General features: G+C 40.7%; 1 protein-coding gene across 1 annotated transcript in view; it reads left to right on the forward strand.

Moving 5' to 3' along the window:
- Positions 1–6,407: 6,407 nt before the first annotated feature.
- Positions 6,408–21,070, forward strand: part of col27a1 (collagen type XXVII alpha 1 chain) — a 70,263-nt gene continuing 55,600 nt past the window's right edge. The window contains exons 1-4 of the mRNA XM_022744445.1: positions 6,408–6,445; positions 6,673–6,865; positions 10,650–10,781; positions 11,151–11,231. Of these exons, the coding sequence (XP_022600166.1) occupies positions 6,408–6,445; positions 6,673–6,865; positions 10,650–10,781; positions 11,151–11,231 (444 nt within the window). The remainder of the gene's footprint in view (positions 6,446–6,672; positions 6,866–10,649; positions 10,782–11,150; positions 11,232–21,070) is intronic.

Below are 21,070 nucleotides of genomic sequence, written 5' to 3' on the forward strand. Positions count from 1 at the left end.
CCTTGTTTTTGCTCACTAGTTGTTTTTTAAAAAGTATCCTCCAGTCAGTCTGCTGTACATTTTCAGTGCGTGACATCTTAATTAGCAACATGTTGGTGCTTACTGTACAGTTCTGCCCACAGGTACAACTTATTTAACAAGGCCAATTTGGCATCCTTTATGCTTTGAGTAGCAATTAAATAGCTGAAAGGTGTGTGTCTGTGTTTGTGTTTAGGTTTGCAGATGAGTTCAGTTTACTGGTGCAGCTGCGGAGTCCTCAGAGAGAAGAACACAGTGTCTTCACCATGCTCAGCCCCGACAGCCACATTATGCTGCAAATACGGATCAGTGCTCACGCTGTCATCTTCATAGGAACACAGCAACGACACTATGAGTGAGCCCACTTCTTTATTTTGTTTTTCCTTTGACTTTCTAGCCCTAAATGAATACAAAATGAGTGACACTTCTGTATGTATTGCATGTTGCGAAACCTCTTCGGCAGATTTAAGAACCTTTTATTTATGTTACCTTTTATGCATTACCCTTCATCCAAAAAAATCCAGATGTCAGATTGTGATTGATACATCCATATCAGGTAATTTAGGATGACTCGGGCCCATTCCTGCTTCTTGGCACAGGAGTATTCAGATGTGTCTGTAAGATCTAGGAAGGTTCTGTGGAAGTGTATTTGTTTGCACTATGTGTGTATTTGTTTGACTGAGCATTGCGTTTGGCTGTCTCTTTGGTGGAATGATTTATTAGGCATCTCTTGGCAGCTTTCTCTTATTCAAGAACCACAGAGCTCGAAGCAATACATCACTATAAGACAGCAGACAGAACTGGGCCAACAGATATACACACATTGATACTGAACCTATCATGTATTGTTGGCCCTTGGTTGATTTTTATTTATTTTTATTTTTTTTAAATCTGTTTGTCCATCAAGCATGTTGATTGGCGGCTTCAACGTACAAGGTTTGGTTGGGTCAAGAGTTCAGCTTGACTTGTAGAGGATTGTTGTCGTTTTCTTAGACGTTAAATCTTTTTCTCTTTTCTCTTATTAATATTTACATATTCAACTTCAGTGAATTTACATGTCCACCTACAGGTCTGGAGAGACCTCCTTCATATTTGATAAAAGTTATATTAATTACGTGGCAGCTTAGGGAGCTGTGCCAAATCTAATAAATAAATAACAAGACTGGGTAAATGCCTGGTACATGGCTAGACCGTGGACCGAGTGCCAACCAGGGGATTAGAGCTACACCTCTTGTCACCAGCAGTCTACTGAGCCGCCCTGGTTTCTGCTCTGGAGCTGCAGGGAAGCTGAGTAGCATTTCAGATTCACTGAGCCTCACCTCAATTACTGCAAATAAACTACTTTCATTACATGTATCATTATTACTGAAGGAGGCAGAGGAATAATAATAAGAGTAGGAGAGAGGGAGGGAGAGAGAAAAGTCAAGATAACTGCTAAGCTAAAGGAACTAGCAGATCTAAATAGCATGTAAACAGAAACACCAGCAACCAGAAATGAGACAATACGCTAATGCAGCACTGCAATAAAAGCCCTGTTAAGAAATAAATGACTTCTGTCCATTGAAATGCGACGAGGCTTTTAATTAATTAAAAGACTTTTAATTAATTAAAAACCTCCTCCTCCTCCTATATTAACAGTTGCAGTAAGTGTTGAGTTTGTATTAACACATAATGCAGTAACTATAGCGACTCAAAACAACATTTCAAATGGTTAAAGTTAAGGTAAATATAGTCCCCGGTCACTTTTTAAGGAAATACACTAATTGAAACCTGTTGTGGATCCCAGGCAGAGGCTGTGCTCTGTGTGACAGTCAAAATAAGAAAGATGTTCTGTTGCTTCTAACTTTTTCTCTGACTAATCATTTTCTTAGTAAATATAGCAGAAATCACGGCACAGTCTCAGTCTTTAACTTATGTGTTTGGTGATTTTGTCAGATGTCGTCCTGGTTATAACATCATGATCTTTGCAGCAGCTTGCAAATGGCTTGAACGTTAACATGTAGTTTTAATGGCCCATGTTCCAGTCTCTGTTTCATACTTGTTGTCTGACAACAGAAACAAAAAAAACAGGCATTGAAAAAAAACAAGCGCTATATCATCCAGACCACATCAGAGATCACTCCTGTCACCAAGAACAGAAATCTGAGGCTGCAGTGGACACTGGACAGCTGAAGATTTGAAAAATGTTGCATGAGCCGATGAATGTGGATTTCTGGCCCTACCCTCAGAGGGTAGTGAATCCAAGGTCCCAACCTGCCATTTGTCAACAGTCCAGGCTGGTGGTGTAATGGTGTGGGGGATGTTTTCTTGGCACACTTTGGCACATGTTCCCCATATAACGCCATTCAATCATTGTTTGATTGTCACAGCATATCTGAGTATTGTTTCTTTTTCATCCCTTAATGGCCACATTTGACCATATTCTAACGAACACTTCCAGCATAATGCACCATGTCACAAAGCAAAGTGTAAAATATGGAACCTTTCATTTGTAGAGCTATAATGACACATATTATACCGGTAAAATATTCTTGTGGGTTTGGCTGATTCTACATGAAAAGCCATAACCACCGTGCACTAACACACTGTGAGATTGCAGAGAAACAGTTACCAAGTGCACGCCTACGACCAACAGCAGGATGAATTTAAATGGTTTCATGAGTCTGACTGACTTGAAATTCTGTACAGTTCATCACACAAACCCTGATAATCTGTACCGTGAAAAAATATCTGTGTATTACTCTGTGTAAATGTGTCTTTCTGTTCAAAGTCAAGTCAAAACTTGAGGATTGTGCAACAAACCACCAAGTGGAATAAAAGAGGGAAGTCTTATCAGGCTGAATGTTAATGACTGGAGGGTGTATGAAAGGTGTCAGCTGCAGTAAAACCTACAGACTCTTAGGGCTGCCGCTATTGACTATTTTTTAAAGAGTAATTTATCGACTATTTTATTATTTGTCGATTAATCTATACGATTAATTTTCCTCCAGAAAATCTATGTGACACTCTGGCATGATCAATAAGCCCAGATTCTGGGTTAGACATTTTCTCAAACACTTATTCAGTGTAAATTCTCGGGTAGCAGCAGACGACTTTCTGACTTTATGAGAGTATTTACCAGCTGCAAGGACCAAAGATATTAAAAAGCTCTGTCTACTAACGAACAGACAACACTGACATGAAGTAATCCTTCACATGTTTGTGACTGAGCTCACTGTGCACCATAAAAAATAATAATCACAAAATAACACTGGTTAAACAAGAGTTATAGTGAAGGGATTTGAACTGTGATGTGCTCATGTACAGTATCTGCAGCCCCACCGCAGCGGAGAAGAAGTGTGACCATAGATGATTTAGAAAATAAATATATGGCGGTTAATAGTGACTCGCCGCCACAAATAAATCAATATATGGGAAACGATTCATCAATGTTAAATATTGACGTCAACGCATTTTCATAGTCGACGTCGTCGATCATGGCGACTATCGCTGCAGCCCTACAGACTCTACAATCACTTCATATCGTGCCAAGGTGAAAATGAAGGATCAAATTCAGTTTATAGAAATTTAAATAAGGTAAATATCTCAAAGCTCTGCTGTCGGACAGAAACAGGTGGATGTCATAGAGTTAGTTTTTGTATTGGATTATTTTTATGTTGTAGAGGGGTGGGTGGTTACATGTTTTGGGGGTTTAGGGTAAGAAGGTGGGAGGAATGGGAAAAGGTGTAGGTGGTGGTGGTGGTGGTGGTGGAGGGGGTGGATGAGGGTTGAGGGAGGTTAGGGATGGGAGAGGGGATAAGGAGGGGTGAAGGGGGGTTGGGAGGTGGGTGAGGGAGAGGGAGAGGGAAAGGGTTGATGTTGGGGGGTTAAAGGGAAAGGGATGTTACCTCTCTCTTCTTCTTTTTCTCCTTCTTCTCTCTTTCCTTCTGCTTTTTCTTCTCCTTCTTCTCCTTCTTCTCCTTCTTGTCTCTTTCCTTCTTCTCCTTCTTTTCCTGCTCTTTCTTCTCCTTCAACTTCTTCTTCTCCTTCTTCTCCTGCTCTTCCCTCTCCTTCATCTCCTTCCTCTCGTTCTCCTCTCTTTCCATTTTCTCCTTCTTCTCCTGTTCTTTCTTCTCCTTCATCTCCTTCTTCAGCCTCTTTTCTTCCTCCTTTCTAATCTTTGCCTTGTCTCTATCGGACTTTAAGGCGAGCTCCTGAAAAGACAGACACAGCACATGTTGCAGTATTTTCTCTTTCAAAGGTTCAATCTGGAAGAAATTTACAATCCAACAAGTTAGAATTCAAATCAAAGTGATGGCTGATGTGACGTACCTGAAGCTCAACGTTCTGCAGGATGAGGCGCTGGATCTCCTCCTCTATACAGCTGACCTTCTTGATCCAGTCCTCTTGCTTGGCGAGCCACCTGTCCTCTGCTTTGTTCTGCTGCTGCAGCTCATCCTCCTTTACTTCCTGCTCTCGCCTGAGCTTCTCCTCTAGGGCCCTGACGTCTTCCTGCCACTCGATCTCCTTCTGCTTGATCTTGGCCTCAAGGGTTTTGATCTTGTCCAGGTGCTCTAGATTTCTGTGTATCAGTACCAGGTTGTCAGCCGTGGCACTGCTGATGTCCTCTTCTTGTTGCAGGGTAATGTCTTTCACCCTCTTGTCGCAGCTCTCCTGCAGCGCTTTGAGCTCGGTGACTGCCTTCTCTTCCCTGGCAGTCAGCCGGCTCTCCCACGCTGCAGTGAACTGGACGATGCTTTGGTCAAAGGAGAGCTCCATCTCCTTGACTCTGGCGACCTCTGCCATCCACTGTTTCTTGGCCATCTCTGTCTGGGTTTGTTGGAAACACAGGTGTGCCCTCAAGGAGTGGACTTCCTTCTCCTTCTCTCTCATCCGTCTGTCCATATTCTTACGCTCTGCGTCCAACTTTGTCCTTGCAGCTCTTTCAGACTCTGCAGTCTTCTCCAGGAGCATCTTTTTCTCTGCCTCCCAGCTGATGTCTTTGCTGGCTACCTGCTCTTTCAGAGCTGCATTTTCGGCAGCCAGCTCTTTATTTTGCCTCTGGGCGTTGAGAAGGGCTCGTCGCAGGGCCTGCAGCGTTTTCCTGGGAGGATGTGCCTCTTGTTGAGCAGCATCCTCAGGCTGCTTTGAAAATCTTTTCTCATCTCTTGAAGTGTTGCTCTTCTCCATGTCGTTTGCACACAAATATTGAATTGGTGCTGGAGTTGTAGTACTGCACTTTCTCGTGTGGATGATGTGTTGTTCTAGGGTGTTCACTGAGAGATTTTATAATTAACTGGAGTTCTCTTGGCCTTCATACATCACAACATTCCGTATGACATCATCACAGGACGTCATGGCAACCCAGAGTGTTGACTTGGTCACATGACCTGGACTTAAACCTTATTATACCACACACTGTATGATATCTACTGGAAACAAAAAAAGTACAAAAAGCACAACAACACTCGCCCAACATCTCAGAGTCAAATATCAAAGCTTTGTTTCATCATTCTTAGGGTTTAGGCCTCTGACAGAGATTTTAGTTTCTAAAGGTTTTGACAGTGGGATTGAGGTTTAAAGGGTTCAGGGTTAAGTTACATTTAAACAAAATTAGGTCAACAGTATATGACTGGACTGCATCTGGTCAGTGTGAGAAATTGAGGATGTAGTTGAAAACTGTTGCAGAACCTGTACTAAACAACTGACATCATTGTGTCCTAGTCTGTCTTACTCTCTGTGCTCACATATACAGTATTTTAATACGACTGAATTTCAAATAAAGCAGTTGTCATTTACTTCTTTTTCTGTTTCTGTTGTCAAACAACAGAACAAGTATGGAACAGAGACTGAAACGTGGCCCATTAAAACTACATGTTAATGTTCAAGCTATTTCCAAGTTGCTGCTAAAATTGTGATTTTATAACCATCTGACAAAGTCACCAAACACATAAGTTAAAGACAGACTGTGCTGGGATTTCAGCTATATTTACTTATATAATGATTACTCAGAGAAGAAGTTAGAAGTGATATTTCCCATCTCATCTTTTTTTAATTCCACTCCCTCATAGCACACAGCTTCTGTCTAGGATCCACAACAGTTTTCAGTTTTTGCATTTCCTCAAAAATTGACTGGGGCCTTTATCACTTATCACCCACTTTTTAGCTTCATTTAGCTCATTGTTTTTTTTTTTATTCTATACTTCTGTGTACAGCTTTCTAATGAAACAAATTTTCAGCAGCAGCTTAAGCTGAGGTAAACCCACTTTCCACTCAGCACCAAGTTAGAGACTAGCTGGTAAAGAAAGTGGAACATTTAGCAGCTAAAGAGCCAGATATTTTTTTCAAGAGATGGTGAAGACAAAATAAAACTAAATAGAGGGTGAATATTGGACACAAATACAACTCCAATGAATGATTATAATGTTGCTCTGTGTCTGGTCTATGTGTAAGAAGGCTAACATGTTAGCCATAGCGACTTTATAAGCTGATAATATGTCAGGTGTGTTTGACAGTATTTAGTATTTTTGCTCTGTCTCCAATTGTCTTCCAATAGTCAAGAGGGCCCAAACATGATTTGAATTTATCTCATAGATTACATCTTGCAGACATTGATCTCAAGACGAACGAAACCAAAGACATGATTACATAATGTCCCATGTGTTTTTCTGTCAGGTTCCCAGTCAGCGGTCTGTCTGATGGAAAGTGGCACTATGTGGCCGTCAGTGTGTCTGCCAAGCGGCTGGCGATATATGTGGACTGCTCTCTGCTGGAGAGTGTGGACTGGGTGTACCACGGCATGGGGATCAGCACAGATGGGCTGCTAATGGCTGGAGGCATCATTGAGGGCTTTGAGACTCCATTTGAAGTAAGTGGTTTCCACCCAGTTTTATCTTCATGTCCAACTCTGCAACTTTCCTTTTCTTTTTTCCAGGGATCATTAAATGAAACACAAAGTTACACAAAGCAACTCTGCCTACAGTCATCAAGCACACACCCTATCACCTTTTCTGCTAGTCAGCACATTTCTTTCTAAATATTTACAAGAAGCTGAATTCATTAAGTTTTATTCTACCAAGGTCAAACCCTCAGCTGACTGAACAATGAACTTCAGGGTGTCTGAATAGCCCTAGTGGGATTTTAAATGATCTCATTTTCATATGTTATTCTGTATAGCATGTGTGTGTAAAATACATATTTTATGACCGGATGGTTATGCAACAGCCTGGTGCTATTTAAAACAACAGTGTCAGGGTAATAAGCCACATGTGTAAAGTCCAGTTCATTTCAATTTTGTCCAAAAAGACAGCATGTCTGCTCATCCTTATACACACACACACACACACAGAAAAGAACACACAAGTAGATATTCTAGCCCCGTGGCCTTGTCCTACCCCACTCCCTTTTCATCACAGACACAAAGACACGTGGGCCATAATGCTTAGAAACCATGTGTTTGTTTTTATTAAGTATGCCTAGAAATCCCTATAACCTGCTCTAACCACAACTTTAATTACCACCCAAGCATCAGTGTTACGTAAAATTACAGAGGAAACACTGATGAGTGTTTGGACAGAGGATGAGTTCAGTATCCTCAACCCCCCTCCCTGTTCTCCTCTCAGTATGACGACAACTCATTTCACTTTACTGTTAACCAAACCTGCATGTGTTTGGGCTGTGAGAGGAAACCCAAAAGGAGAACACGTAAACTCCCTATGAAGTACAGATCATGTATATGTTTGCTGACAATTTTCAAATGCATAGAGTTCCATGTATTTTTTTTAAGTCCATTCCAGGCTTCCATTTCACCAACCGTGTGGGTTTTCATTCATGTCAGTGTGCTATGAAAATCTATTGGTAGACGCTTGAAACTTAACTGAGTTGTGTATTCTGACACAGAGGACAGCAAATCTTCATTAATTTTTAAAGTTAAATGCAGATTAAATTGAAAAGTCTGTATTGTCTGTATTGTATTCTTCCATCAAAGGCTGATTTTGCAACCCACAATGCGCCTGGCTTTGCATGATGGGCATTGTGCCTCAGTTACAACAAGCAGTCGTTTAGCCTGAGGATCAGAGCAGACAGTGTGACTGTAACACAATGGGGGTGAGGAGACAGCATCTGGATTTGTTCTTAGCACCAGATAGACTGGATTCTCCATTGACTTGTTTCCCCTGATGACAGCTTTTTACTGAGCTCCAAGGACGGAGCACTTCCACACTCAAAGGTGGTGACAGTCCTTTCTCTGGACTTTCTTTTGTCTCAGGCAGGTTTAAACCATTCATTACTGTGCTCTGCTTTTATCTATAACTCTTACTGTCATCCACTCCACTGCTGAGTGACTGACGGAGAGACACTTTTTGCTTAATTCTTACAATTTAAGATGAAAATATATTATAGACATTAAGCAGGTTTTATATTGGATTCATCTGTTTTGAAGGCCTCAGAATCATACTGTGCGTTTTCAGTAATGTGGGTTTGAGTCTTATCAGTCTTATCAACATGCTCTAACTCTTTCTCACCTTTCCCATCAATTTCACCTTGTTTAAAGCCTTTGATGCTCATTAAGTGATCCACACGAAGTTCCTTATTAGGTGTTAAACGTCATAAAAATGTCTTTCTCTTTATCTAATTTCTTAATAGTTGCCAGGGATGTAATTACGGATTGTTTACTTGATGCAGTCTCTCTGCAGTAAACAAACAAGTTGTTCAGTGCTTGGTTAAATGCTGAATCTCGTTAACATGCAATGAAATGCAGTATATACACGTAATTGAACTGATTTTAATAACTCAAGATCAGTCACCAGTAAAATTAGTAGAAAACTTTTCCCACATGAAAGTGTTCAGCAGATGTCTGTTCAGCAGACACACATGTTATTTGTTCACAGTGTATTTTTAGGCAACAACATTTTCTGACAGAGGTGCCCAAGGATCTGCATCAAATAAAAACACTTTTCAGATGTAGTTCCTTGAAACTTGTTACATACATCCCCCGCTCTCCACCTGTCTTTGGATTTGATTTAAGGATGTGAGATCAAACAGCTTGTTAAAATGAGTCAGTTCAGTTTTTCCTAATGGGTCTAATTAGTGCATATTAGTTGTGTGATATGTACCAGCAGGTTTGAATTTGGCAAAAGAAGGGGAAATTTACATCTTAATATTATAGATATAATTCATTTTAAATCTGTGTGGTTTCACTCTTAAAGGGATGCTTATCTGTCTTTAAACAAAGCAATTATTGTTAAACTGCACATGCACACATGCAAGCAGACATACACTCACACAGACGAGTGTGAGTGTTGAAACTTGTCCTGTCATTCTCTGTATGTACAGTATGTACGCATGAGTGAAAAGCTGTATAGTATATAAACAGATGATGAACATATCGACTGCAGGATATAGTTTATCAGATAGAATGAACCTGTTCAGACAAATCTGAACCACTGTCTGATTCCACTTTGACATCTCGAGAGAGGATTCAATGGTCCTTTTTGGATTATTTGCTAGTTTATGGTTTCAATCATCAAATTGCATGATTTCTTGCATTTGCATTTCCTGTCTTTTGTAATCAAAATACCTGCATCATTTCATAAAAAAAAGAAACAATTCTGTAAAAGTGAGTTACGGTAAGGAACCACGGCACCAAGTTGGATAAAGATATGTGGGGTGATGGCTCACCAAAGGCCCTGTGTCGGCAGTTTGCCTGATCTGTAGCAATTCCTGGTTAGTCTTTTGACATCACATCTCTCAGAGGATTATTGAAATGTGAGGATTTAATGGAGATCCATGACAGTAAAATTGATTTAATAGAGCAGAGATTTGTGGCTTTTACTTTCCCTTTATTGTAAAGTTGAAGTTTATTGGAGCAGCTGATAACAGCACAGCCCAGAAAATACGTCCAGCAGTTTGATAACTTTTCAAAAGGATTATTATTTGTAGATTCTTAACATTCAATTTCAATGTCATTTCATGATTACGCATCATGAAGTTGGTTCCACAGGATCATCTGGAGAGATTTATTGACAAAAGCGCTTAAAAAGTGAAATCCTTTACATTTATTATAGCAATATGCACAGGTTTACAAGTGAGGTACCACAGAAGTAATGGCAGAGTTATCTATACGTAACCAAGACGTCTAAAACACCTGGTAACACCTGGTCTCTTGCGCCTCAGCCCATCCACTAATGGAGGTTGGTGCTCCCAGAGTAAGACAGGATATAGACAGTTTAATGGGCAACGTTTGAACGACTGAATCCAAAGAAATACAGCACCCAATTCACTTCAGCAGTTTAATCAGGTGCAGGTGCAAATGACAAACATTTCAACACGTACTGCATTGGCATAGATATGAAAAAAATGGAATCACCTCATCCAGGTAGAGAACAGTCTTTTATTGCAATGGGAGGTAAATATCTAGATTTCTTTCAGCCTTGAAATCACCAAAATCATGCTTACTGCATCTTGTAAAAGATCTGTTGATGTATACAAATCCAAATTCACCTCAGTATCTGTCCAGACTCACAGGTGTAGTTACCTGTAGTCTCCAACTGTATATAAAGAGATATTTACAATTCTTTTTCCCATGAAGATGGTGTCGTGTCTTGACAGTGTGTTGACTGCTCACCCTGCATCTCATGTCTCTGTCTTTGCAGGGTCATCTCAGACAGCTGACCTTCCTGATGGACGACCCAGACGCCGCCCAGCAACACTGCAGCCACCACCCACCCCGCTGCAGTGAGACGGCCCCCAAACCTCCTCGCTCCCCACGCACCGACAGACTAGAGGTGAGCACAGATGAATGGAAAAGAAAAACACGGGATCAGGAAATTTCACATCATCTCCACAAGTGAAATTAACTTGTAGTATGGTTCCTTTGACTTATGTAAACAGCACGGCAAAGCAAAGTCTTTTGAAGCGCACGACCCAGACACTCAGACTCCTGCAGTTAATACCTTGACAGCAGAATGTGTTATATACTATGAACCATGATAAAAGATCATTAGAGGATTCAAAACTGCACTGTCTCGTGTGGTTTTGATCCAGTCTGATGACTTTAACAACTCTGGGTGTTTGGTTGCTCAACAGTTTAGCTCTGAGCTGTCTTTGTTTGTGGTTTTTTAAATTTAGAAATTTTCGCTTCTGTTTCCTCGCAGAATATTCTGCTGTCCTCAAATGACCTGGAGGACCTGCTGGGGGATCCCGAGGATGAGTCATTTTTGAGCCTTGGCAAAACTGTGAGTCGAATATTTTGGTCCCCAATGCTGAGAAACATTGCAGTGCTCTTAAAAGCTGTGTTGAAAATCCCCAGCTCATTAAGGTGTTAAAAACAAAACAAAAAACAAAAAAAAACAGGCAGTTGCATGGTTTCACAGCTGTGTCCCAAAGCTCTAGTTCAAGAGTGTGGGTATCTAACCAGTCGTCATGGTGATTATATCCAGCTGTGGACAGGCAGGCAGCTACAGTCATGTATACTAACCACTGGTCTGGTTTCACCAGCTTTGTGTTTTTTCATCGGTCTCTGTCTGTAAAACCACCAGTCCAGTGTCTGTCATTAATTAGCGCTGTGGTGCTGAGCCTCAGGCGTCAGAGGCCCCAACCGGCAGCCCCGCCTCTTATCCTTGGCTGACTGGCCCATTTTGCTTGTGCTTTTGAGTGTATACATATATATATATATATGTGTGTGCGTGTGTGTGTGAGTGCGAGTGTGAGTCCTGTGAGACGCCTGTGTACCTGACCTGTCTGCTTTGTGGCCCATCAGTCTGTGTCTGCTCACTGGTCTTTGTTGTGGCTTGCACAAGGGTTCATGTGGGTGTTGAAGCTGAAAACCTGCTTTGATTAATTATAGGTAGGGGTCTTTTGATTTTTACCAAAAACATCTGGAAATATATATATTTTAAATAAATTAAGAAATAGAGGAAAAATATGGAAACAATAAAAAAAACTAACAACTTACTTTTTGGTTCACTGTGTATTCTGCTTATCTTTTATTTTCATGTTCCTTAAATAGAATCAGAACCACTGAGTAATCTCTGTGTCAGAAAACCTGTAATCTATGGTGATCATCAGTGTCTTTTTTAATTCCATAGTTGCTTCCTTTAATGTTTGGAGGCATGTGAGACAAAAAATCAGGGTAAAAATTGGTTAAAAAGGTCAAAAAAGTCTAAGTGTTTTTCTGTGATAATCAGTATAGAGCTGCAACAATTACAGGATTAATCAAAGTTGACTGACTGGAAAGTAATCATTAGGAACAAAGCAAAAATACCAAACATTTGCTGCTTCTTAAATGGAAAGATGTTATGCTTTTCTTTGTCATACATGATAGTAAATTAATTGTCTTTGGGTATGGACTGTTGTTGGTTGGACAAAAGACATCTGAAGGCGTCACCTTGGGGTGTGGGAAATTATGAAGGGCATTGTTATCTTATTGACAAAATGACTCATCAACTAATCAAGAAGATAAACATCAAGTTAATCAATAATGAAAATAATCATTAGTTGCAACCTTAAATCAGTGTAAAATTAAAACAATCAGCCTTAGAGCAAAAGGATACCACAAGTGAGGAGCTGGGTAGAGCTGCTGGCTCCGAATCCCTCATGAGGAGCATGATAGGAAAGCCAGTCACAATATATGGTGAACCTACACATCAACAGTCACTTAATTCTGTTTGTTTCTGCCATTAAAGATAAAATAAAATGGGTTCTTCTGAAAACTACTTCATGGCAAACATTGGATCTTCAGTGGAGACCTCTTGATTCATCAGTGGGTGCCACTTAGTCCAACTAAAGCTGGGCTGACACTGGATGGATTTAGCCAAATTTCAACCCTCAAGTGGACACCCTGTCTAATTTTACAATCAGGCCCCAGGGAGACTGTGATGCCTGATTATTCACCAAAGTGATCACCAATCAGCGAGTGGGTGATGGAAAATTTTATTTTCCTGTCTTAATTTGAGCAGCTCCACATTACAATTTGTCACATGGTTGCTGTCAAAAGATCCATTATAAACTGTAACAAACTGGTTTTAGTATTATTGGAGTCATAATTTTCATGTTGTAGCTGACTGTAGTGTTGATTAACCTTGTGCTGTAATAGAAAAACAACTGGTCTAAGCTCCAAAGACAGACATATTGTTAACATTGTTCTTTTTACTTTGTGTTCAAAGTAAAATCACACAACATGATGCTGCTTTTGTCTTCTTTGAATTCTGTTTTGAAGACACAGCCGTCTTGTTTTAACAGAAGAATAGAAGAATTTAAAAGTTTATTGGAATTATCCATGGATAAAACCAATCAAGTGTTCAGTGTTTACATCCTGTATGAGTACCCATGTTGTTAATGATCAGTTGATCAGTACAGTGTGAGTACACAAGTCATGTATGTGTTTAACAGTGTCTGCTCAGCTCAGTCAAGTTGTATTATTGTCACCTTCCTGCTTGTTCTGTCAAATCAAATTGTCTTTCTCTCCATAACTGAGTCCATTGGTTTCCACTCTCAATATTTATTATCTTACCTGAATATCCTGTGTCAAAAGTAAATATCTCAAAAATTAAGGAAGTCGTGACAACATTTCATTTGACATTTAAAACGTACTGCTTGTTGCTGATGATGAATATTTTAAACTGATTAGTGCATATAAATTCGCAATGAGCTAGCTTGTACATTTAGACATCCATTTTGTTATGACTACACACACACACTGTAGTTTAATACCTCAGACCAAACAAAACATAGTCCCTCATATACATACAATTGTTTACACTGGCACTAAACCGTGTTTCTGGAATCCGCACGTTTAAAATGTAAACACCGGCAAACCCATATGCTCGGACATGAAGGAAAAGTGAAGCTGGTTTGAATTTACATTTTCGTGTCCATAGAAAAATGTCTGAAATAATCAGCGAGGGTCTGGTTCTCTTTACAGCATACAGTAGTGTGCAGCCAGAGTAGTGACTACAATCCTGACTATAAAACATAGCAGACCGTGCTGTGCCATGCCAGCCCCGCCAGGCACAGAGGTTCTCCATCAGGATGGCATTGGGATGCTTTCGTGATGATGTAGACGACAGAGACCTCTCCTGCTGTTTTGTGTTGAGTGTTGTTTGCAGGAACAAGCTGCAGCAGATTTGATTTTTTAGTTGGTGAAATCTTCCTCAGCTGGCTGCATCTCTTTCTCATTATCTGTCATTCTCCATTCATCTGTTTCTGTTTTTCAGATTTTTTTGTTGTGTCTGAATCTGTCTCCTCTGGCAGTCTGTCTGTCTCTGTGTCTGTCTGTCTCTTTATGTTAACACGTCTCTGTGTCCCTGTATCTCTGGCTCTGTGCTCCTCTGCTGTGTCCAAGAATCAATCATTTATCAATCAATCTGTGTGCTGGTACTGCATTTAACACCATCCCCTTTTGAATGTGGCCCACCTGAATTAAAACAAATTATTTTTGAATGAAGAATCACAATATTCATACAAAACCAAAATGTAAAATCGACATTTCACCTGTACATGGGGAGTTACATAACTGAGTATTTCCAGTAACTTCTAAGAGTCCATGCTTGTTACCTTGCAACTGGTCCTGGCCAAGAAGTAGTCTGGTACATAACCCGCTGTTTTTGTTCTGTAGAACGAGATATAACGTGTCTTCAATGAGCTTTGGAGGTGTTGGTCGGAGGATTTTGTTACATTTGGACAAAGCCAGCTGCTTACCCTCGTTTTCAGGCTTTATGCTAAGCTAAGCTAACTTTCTCCTGTCTCCAGCTACATGCATACATTCACCTTAAAAACACAGTGGTGTCAGTCTTCTCATCTAAATGAAGACGTCACCTTGTGACATTCTATGAACTAAACGACTAATGGACTGATCAAACAGGCAAGTTGCAAAGTGCAGCTCTGGTTTATCATATAGGAAATAGTGAATGAATGGATGAATTAGGGAGTGATTTTGGACACGGCCTGTTTCTCATTAAATCCACACACAGCACTTCATTAACAAGATCTATTTCTCTTCTGCTAAGGTCTGCTGCTGTTGTCTTTGAGGCGTAACATTTTTAACTGTGGGGCCTCGTTGTTGGGGTTTCCTGACTTTGATGCATGTCCTGTCTGGGGCCAACAGCTCCCTTGACAGGTGCTCTCTTTGGAGACGTGGCACTTGACCAGTTAATCTACAGTTCCTTCAATGTGTACGGAGATGTTAAACACTCCTGGAGGTCAGGGACCTTAGCTAAATATGTGATTACAAAGCCAGAGCTGAGGATGTTGACGGTTTTGAACCCTCATGTTCAACACGTTCTATATTAGTCAGAATTACTTTCTTTTGTAAATTGTAGTATTTATGTGTATCTTTTTACTTTGCTGCTTTTTGTTGATTCATATCATTGTAAATTGAATCACTTAAGATCTCTGACATTTGATGAAACAAAACATGTAAGTAATCAGTTTGCTCACTGGCAACTCTTGATGGCCAGTTATTATTTTATAGAATAAACGATTTATAAAATAATTGGAAAAATCATTTTACAGATAAATTGCAGTTCCACTTAAATGCTCGACAGTGATCAGAATTGTTCGTTCTTGATCAGAAATGTGGAGTTTCTTTGTGTATGTAGAATATATGTGTGTCAGAAAGAGAGGGAGAGACTGAGCATGACAGAGCTGTTTGTTTTTCTACATCGAACGTCACCACAAGACTGAATCCAGTCCATCAGAGGGCTCTCAGTTTTATAAATGGTTTTATTCACTTGTTCCCTAAAGCTCCATCTGTCAGAGAGAGAAGCAGATGCACACACGCCTGTGGTCTTAATACTGTCTGTTCCATGTCCTATCACAACCAAGAGTTTCCACTTGCGTCACTAGAGAGCCCTCTTTCATAAAACTTGTCAAACAATAGCTTTTAACTGGCAAGCTGAGACAAAAACAAAGAGGCGGAAGAAAATGATCCATTATTTCTATACTTTTCCATGACTCTGTCAATCCACCATGGTTCAGAAAGTATTTTAAGTCTGGCAACAGTTTCTTATGAAATGACATAGGTGGAATTGTTATGTCTGAGCAAAGTTTAATCGTTAAAATGGTTGAGTATTGCTGATTAATAAACGACCCATTGGATCTAAAGTCTTTACCAAACAGACGATGCTCCAGATCATTACCTTGAACATGCATTAATCGTTGGCTTACTTACACATCACGCAAACACATTAGGTTCATTTGAAGTCACGCTCTTCTCTCACTGCTTTACTCTCACTTTCTGGCCATGCTGCGTTCTTGGCCAGAGGCAGCAGCTGGCCAAAGCTGAGGTCAAAGGTCAGGTCCAGGTCAGAGTCATCCAGCTGGGTTGTATAGAGAGTTAGACGGGCAGGTTACCCTGCATTCACCTCTCGCCCAGATTGTGAGGGAAAGATGTGCTGCTCCTACAAAGCTATCATTACGAATGTCATGACTGATCATCCGCTTGTCAGTAGAGCTGAGTCAGTGCAAACTGTACACTGGTGTGTGGATGAGAAGTTGATATCATTCCTTAACTGTCAGAGCGATTACATTGTTTGCCAAAAACAACATCACAGTCCTTTATGGAACTCAATACTGCTCTTTTAATTCTTCTCTTGTTCTCCTCTAAATGGTGCCCTGTAGAAAGACGAGGTTGCTTAACAGTCAAATTTGCCAGGTTTCCTAGCAACAAAGACTGATGGAAGCAGGTAGATGTCCTGACGGACCTCCTCAAATTACAGACTGAAGACTTAATATCTGCTGAGGCTGGCCAGAAAAGCTTGAGTAGAATATTTTAACTGTGCAAAATGGACGTCCTGCTGGGGTTGGCTATAAGATGATGCATCTGGTGAAGGAATAGGTGGAGTTTTCTCCTCCTGTGTCTGCAGAGCTCTGTGATTAGTGGATGTCATCCTTTATGACCATGAAAGGCAGAGAAAAGTCAATAAAGAACATCTTTTTCTATGGATCTCCCTCTCTTTGTAAAAGTATATAAAGTGCATGAATAATATATAGTTTACATGGATTGTAAACTATTGTAAATCCACACATTGTAGCCCTGTGTGTTACAGCTCTGTAAAAGAGTTAAGTAAGCTATTTTTAAAAGGTCAAAACCAATCAAATAATTGTCTCAAGAAACACTCTGAGGTCTGTTCACGCTGGGAGTTGCTCAACCAAACTGTTGGCATCGCAAGAAGATGACACACTGCAACGCGAACATGTCAGAGCAGCAAAAGAAAGCAGTCAGCAGAATACAGAGCTCTCATTTCCCAAGACAGTGTAATGAGAAAAGTCTAATATTAAAACAATCCCCTAAAATCCATGTTTTGGGATGGATTCTTGGGATGGTCTTTTCTGGGGTTTTCTGAGTTGCATTACGCATCAAAGAGCAAATAATGGGTTTACAAGAGTATGAATGAAGGACGAGGAAGCATGCTTTGTGTTTGCTGTAAAAAAGTGAAAGAGCCTTTGTTTTTTAAAAAACAGGATGGTTCTGCACACTGTTGAGCTTTCCTTTTATTAGCATTACCATAGATGAGCAGTAACTTCTCATCTGCCTGGCAAGGTTTATCACTGCTTCCAATATAAAATAAAGTAATTACAGACAAGCCAGGAGGCCCTCAAATCATGGAGTACAAGAGGAAGTGGGTTGTTGAAAGAGGTGATGCTTGGATGAAAGAGAAGGAGGATGAGATCAAAGATTTGGAAAGAATGGATGGAAACTATGGAAAGGAGGAATTCTTGTCTGGTTGTTTCTTTCTTTTGTCACTAATCACCGCAGGACCAATTCTCAATGTGAGAAGTTCCAGCATGCTCAAACTAATAATTTTCCTCTCCCAAACTATCATTTAGTATGAGGTATCTATGCTGTGCAGATAAATCAGACGTGGTTAAATGCTAGGTGATGGAAAGTTGTCACAAGACTGCTGCATCAGCAACATGCAGCCGCTCTCCTCTCTGTCTTCCCAGTGCTATACCGCTCCACAAGGACTGAAATCCTTACGCTCCAGGCCCTGACTCTTAAAGTTAGTACATTTCCAGTGCACACGGCAGAGCACTCTGGAAGAGATTATGTGGCGGGGAGGACGTCAATGTGCTGGGAAGTTGTTTACAATTAAAAAAAGGGAACACTGATTTCCCTCTGCACATCTGCCCTGCAGTTTTAAAGCAGTTCTGTTCACCCTGACTCAACCTCCCTCTGCTCTCATTCATTTATATTGCTGTTTATGCTAGACCACCTCTCCTTTTGTTCCTAATAGACATGAAGAAACACTTCCTGTGACACAGAGCTGCCCCATTGATCTTGACTTTTCATGCAGAGGAGGTCTCCTCTATGTTGGCCCAATGGTGTAAATCAAGCCAGCGGTGAATATTTTCCCCTCAAATGTTCTCTCAACTGCGGTTATTTCGCTGAGTTTGGTTTATTTCACTGTGGCTTTCCTCTCCTCTAATTCCCCACCAGAGATTTTTGTTTTTCTTCTGGTGTGCAGGCTCCCCTCAACCAAAATCTGTCCATGTGTGAAAGCAGTGGGGATTCCCTCACATCATCCCTGTCCCTGTTTTCATTTGTTCTGCTCCCCCTCAGTTGGGAGGAGCAGTTACTCACCAGGGCAGATTTTAGTTGCCCATGATGTTGCAGTTAGCGTTGTGCCAATAGCTTGGTGTGATCAGATGTTCACTCTCACCCTCAATCTAGTTTGGTTAGCTAACTGCTGACAAATTGGATGCTGAGGATTTAATGTGTTTAGAACATTGGATTCAGACTTTTTTGTGGATGAAATAATATTTATTATCTAAAAGACTATGGGTTGTTTTGAAGTTTAAATTGTCCCAGATTTTACTTTACAGTTGTCTCTGTCAGTTTTAATTTCTCTGTTAGTTCCCTCTTTCTCACTGTTCACAGAGGCTACCCTCAGGGCTAATGGGCAGGGCTATATCTCCTACCAGATTAGGTGTATTGTTTGCACAAGATGTATGCCTTGTAAAAGTGGAAGGGTGTGTGTGTGTGTACCCGGTAGGTGTGTGGGTGTGTCTGCTAGGAGCTGGATCAGCCTCCTGTGCAGAGGTCTGCTTGTGGGTACAATGTGAGCAGAGCTGAATTGTGGACAGACGGAGTGTCTCCTGCAGTCATGCTCTACCATGGTGGATGGTACTTGCTCCTGGGATGTCTTCTGTTGGATTTAGATGGATTGCATGTGAAAGGTCAAAGGCGACAGAATGTAAAGGTATTGGCTGTTGTAACTCCATACGCACTCTGATTTTCCCTTCTCTTTGGATTGTTCTGCACTGCTCTGCACCTTGTGTGTAATACTCTGCAGACCATGTCAGTGCACATAGTGTGGTGGTACTTTTGTTAATTTTACTGGGCGTGGATGTAAATGTTTTTTCAGCATGGACAATATCTGTGTGATTGTCTTAACACACATTTTGTCTCTTGAAGATTTGACTTTGATTTGGCTTAAAGCAGGTTGCACCTGCTGTTGTTTTCAGTGTAGAATCAACCTGCACAATGTCCTGTAGGTGATGTCATGGCCAGGGGTGTCAAAATTATTGGTATTAATCCATTAGATCACTTTGAAGTGTTATTTTGCTGGAATTCAAATGTGTGTTATGTTTCTCTAGAGGCATGCCTCTGCAGATCAGGTGAGTTTAAAGTCTTTGCAAAAAATCTTCTTCTTACGCTGATCAAACCATTTCATTTCACAAAGCTTGAGATAAAACTGTTTTGGAGACATTGTTGAGATACACGGGTTTGACAGGACTTTGATTACATTATTGTAGGTTGTTGGAAATAATGTCTACATGCATGTTGAATGTGTTAGCCCATTTGTGATGCACAATTAGCTAGTGCACCAGTAGGGCTGCACGAAAAAATCATATTGCGATTATTTTCGCAGATATTATGATGATAATGATGATGGGATTTTTGTTGGGTCTTGTACCAAACAAACATGTTCCCTTACATCTGGAGAATATGATTTGTAGGCTGGGGCATCTCTGTAGCACCAACATGCTTATGGTGCTAATGGTGCTAACAATGCACAACAATGCTGTGACGCATTTTACCATGATCAAAAAAATTGCAGCTCCTGCAATTTGGATATTGCACTTGGCCATATTGTGATTTTGATTATATTTCGATTAATTGTGCAGCTCTACTCACCAGCAGTTAGCAACAGTTGTTATTTGTGTGACTGCAAATTTTTAGACACTGTTAGAATAATATCTGCACATTTAGCTGTGGTGTAGCCCGGTTTGTCATTTATTACCAGTTGGGTACCAGGTTGATTTAAGGAGATATAGCTAACTTTATCAGTAATTCCAGGATATAACATCATCGTCAGGTGGGTAGGATCAAAAACTGTGAAGGAACCAAAGAATCTTGCGCACTGTCAACCACTTTCACTGACTTTATGAACAATATTTCTGCCCTCAGACCTTTATCATATAAAATTCTTTGAATCATTGACCTCATACTGCAGTGCTGCTGACATCCCCTGATTGGTGGACACCTTACAGTAGACAGATGCAACCCTCTGGATCAAGGCTTGCCAATTGATTTTTTGGCTTCAGTGGAAACTGGTGTGAAAATGAGAAGCCTGCAGAGGCAGAACAAGCTGTTACTGCAGTAGCTAGCTAGAAGCTGCAGAACAATGTCAAGCGCCCCCCCCCCCCTCTCACACTTCATGATCATACTATATATCCCAGGACCACCACTGGTGATTTGGTGGGCGCTTTGATCCCAACCAATAGTGGCTTTTCTAACATGGGTGGTCCTGCTGGGAATACAATCCCCAACCATGGCGGTGTTAATACCACGCTCAGCCTCCTTAGCTACCCAACAACACTGAGTCACAATAGAGAATCACATGCTCACTCGTGTGCACATGACAGTGCTGATGAACACACACACACATAAAGACATGCATGCTTATAGTTCCTTGCTTTATAGTCTGCCTTGTCCACATCACTTCAGACAGTGCAAGCTTTGTTGGAATTCATAGGTAGACACACACACACACACACACACACACACACACACACACACACACACACACACACACACACACACACACACACAAACACACACAACTTCATC

This window comes from Seriola dumerili, unplaced genomic scaffold (genome assembly GCF_002260705.1).
Source record: "Seriola dumerili isolate Sdu_G_001 unplaced genomic scaffold, Sdu_1.0 BDQW01000081.1, whole genome shotgun sequence".
NCBI lineage: Eukaryota > Metazoa > Chordata > Actinopteri > Carangiformes > Carangidae > Seriola > Seriola dumerili.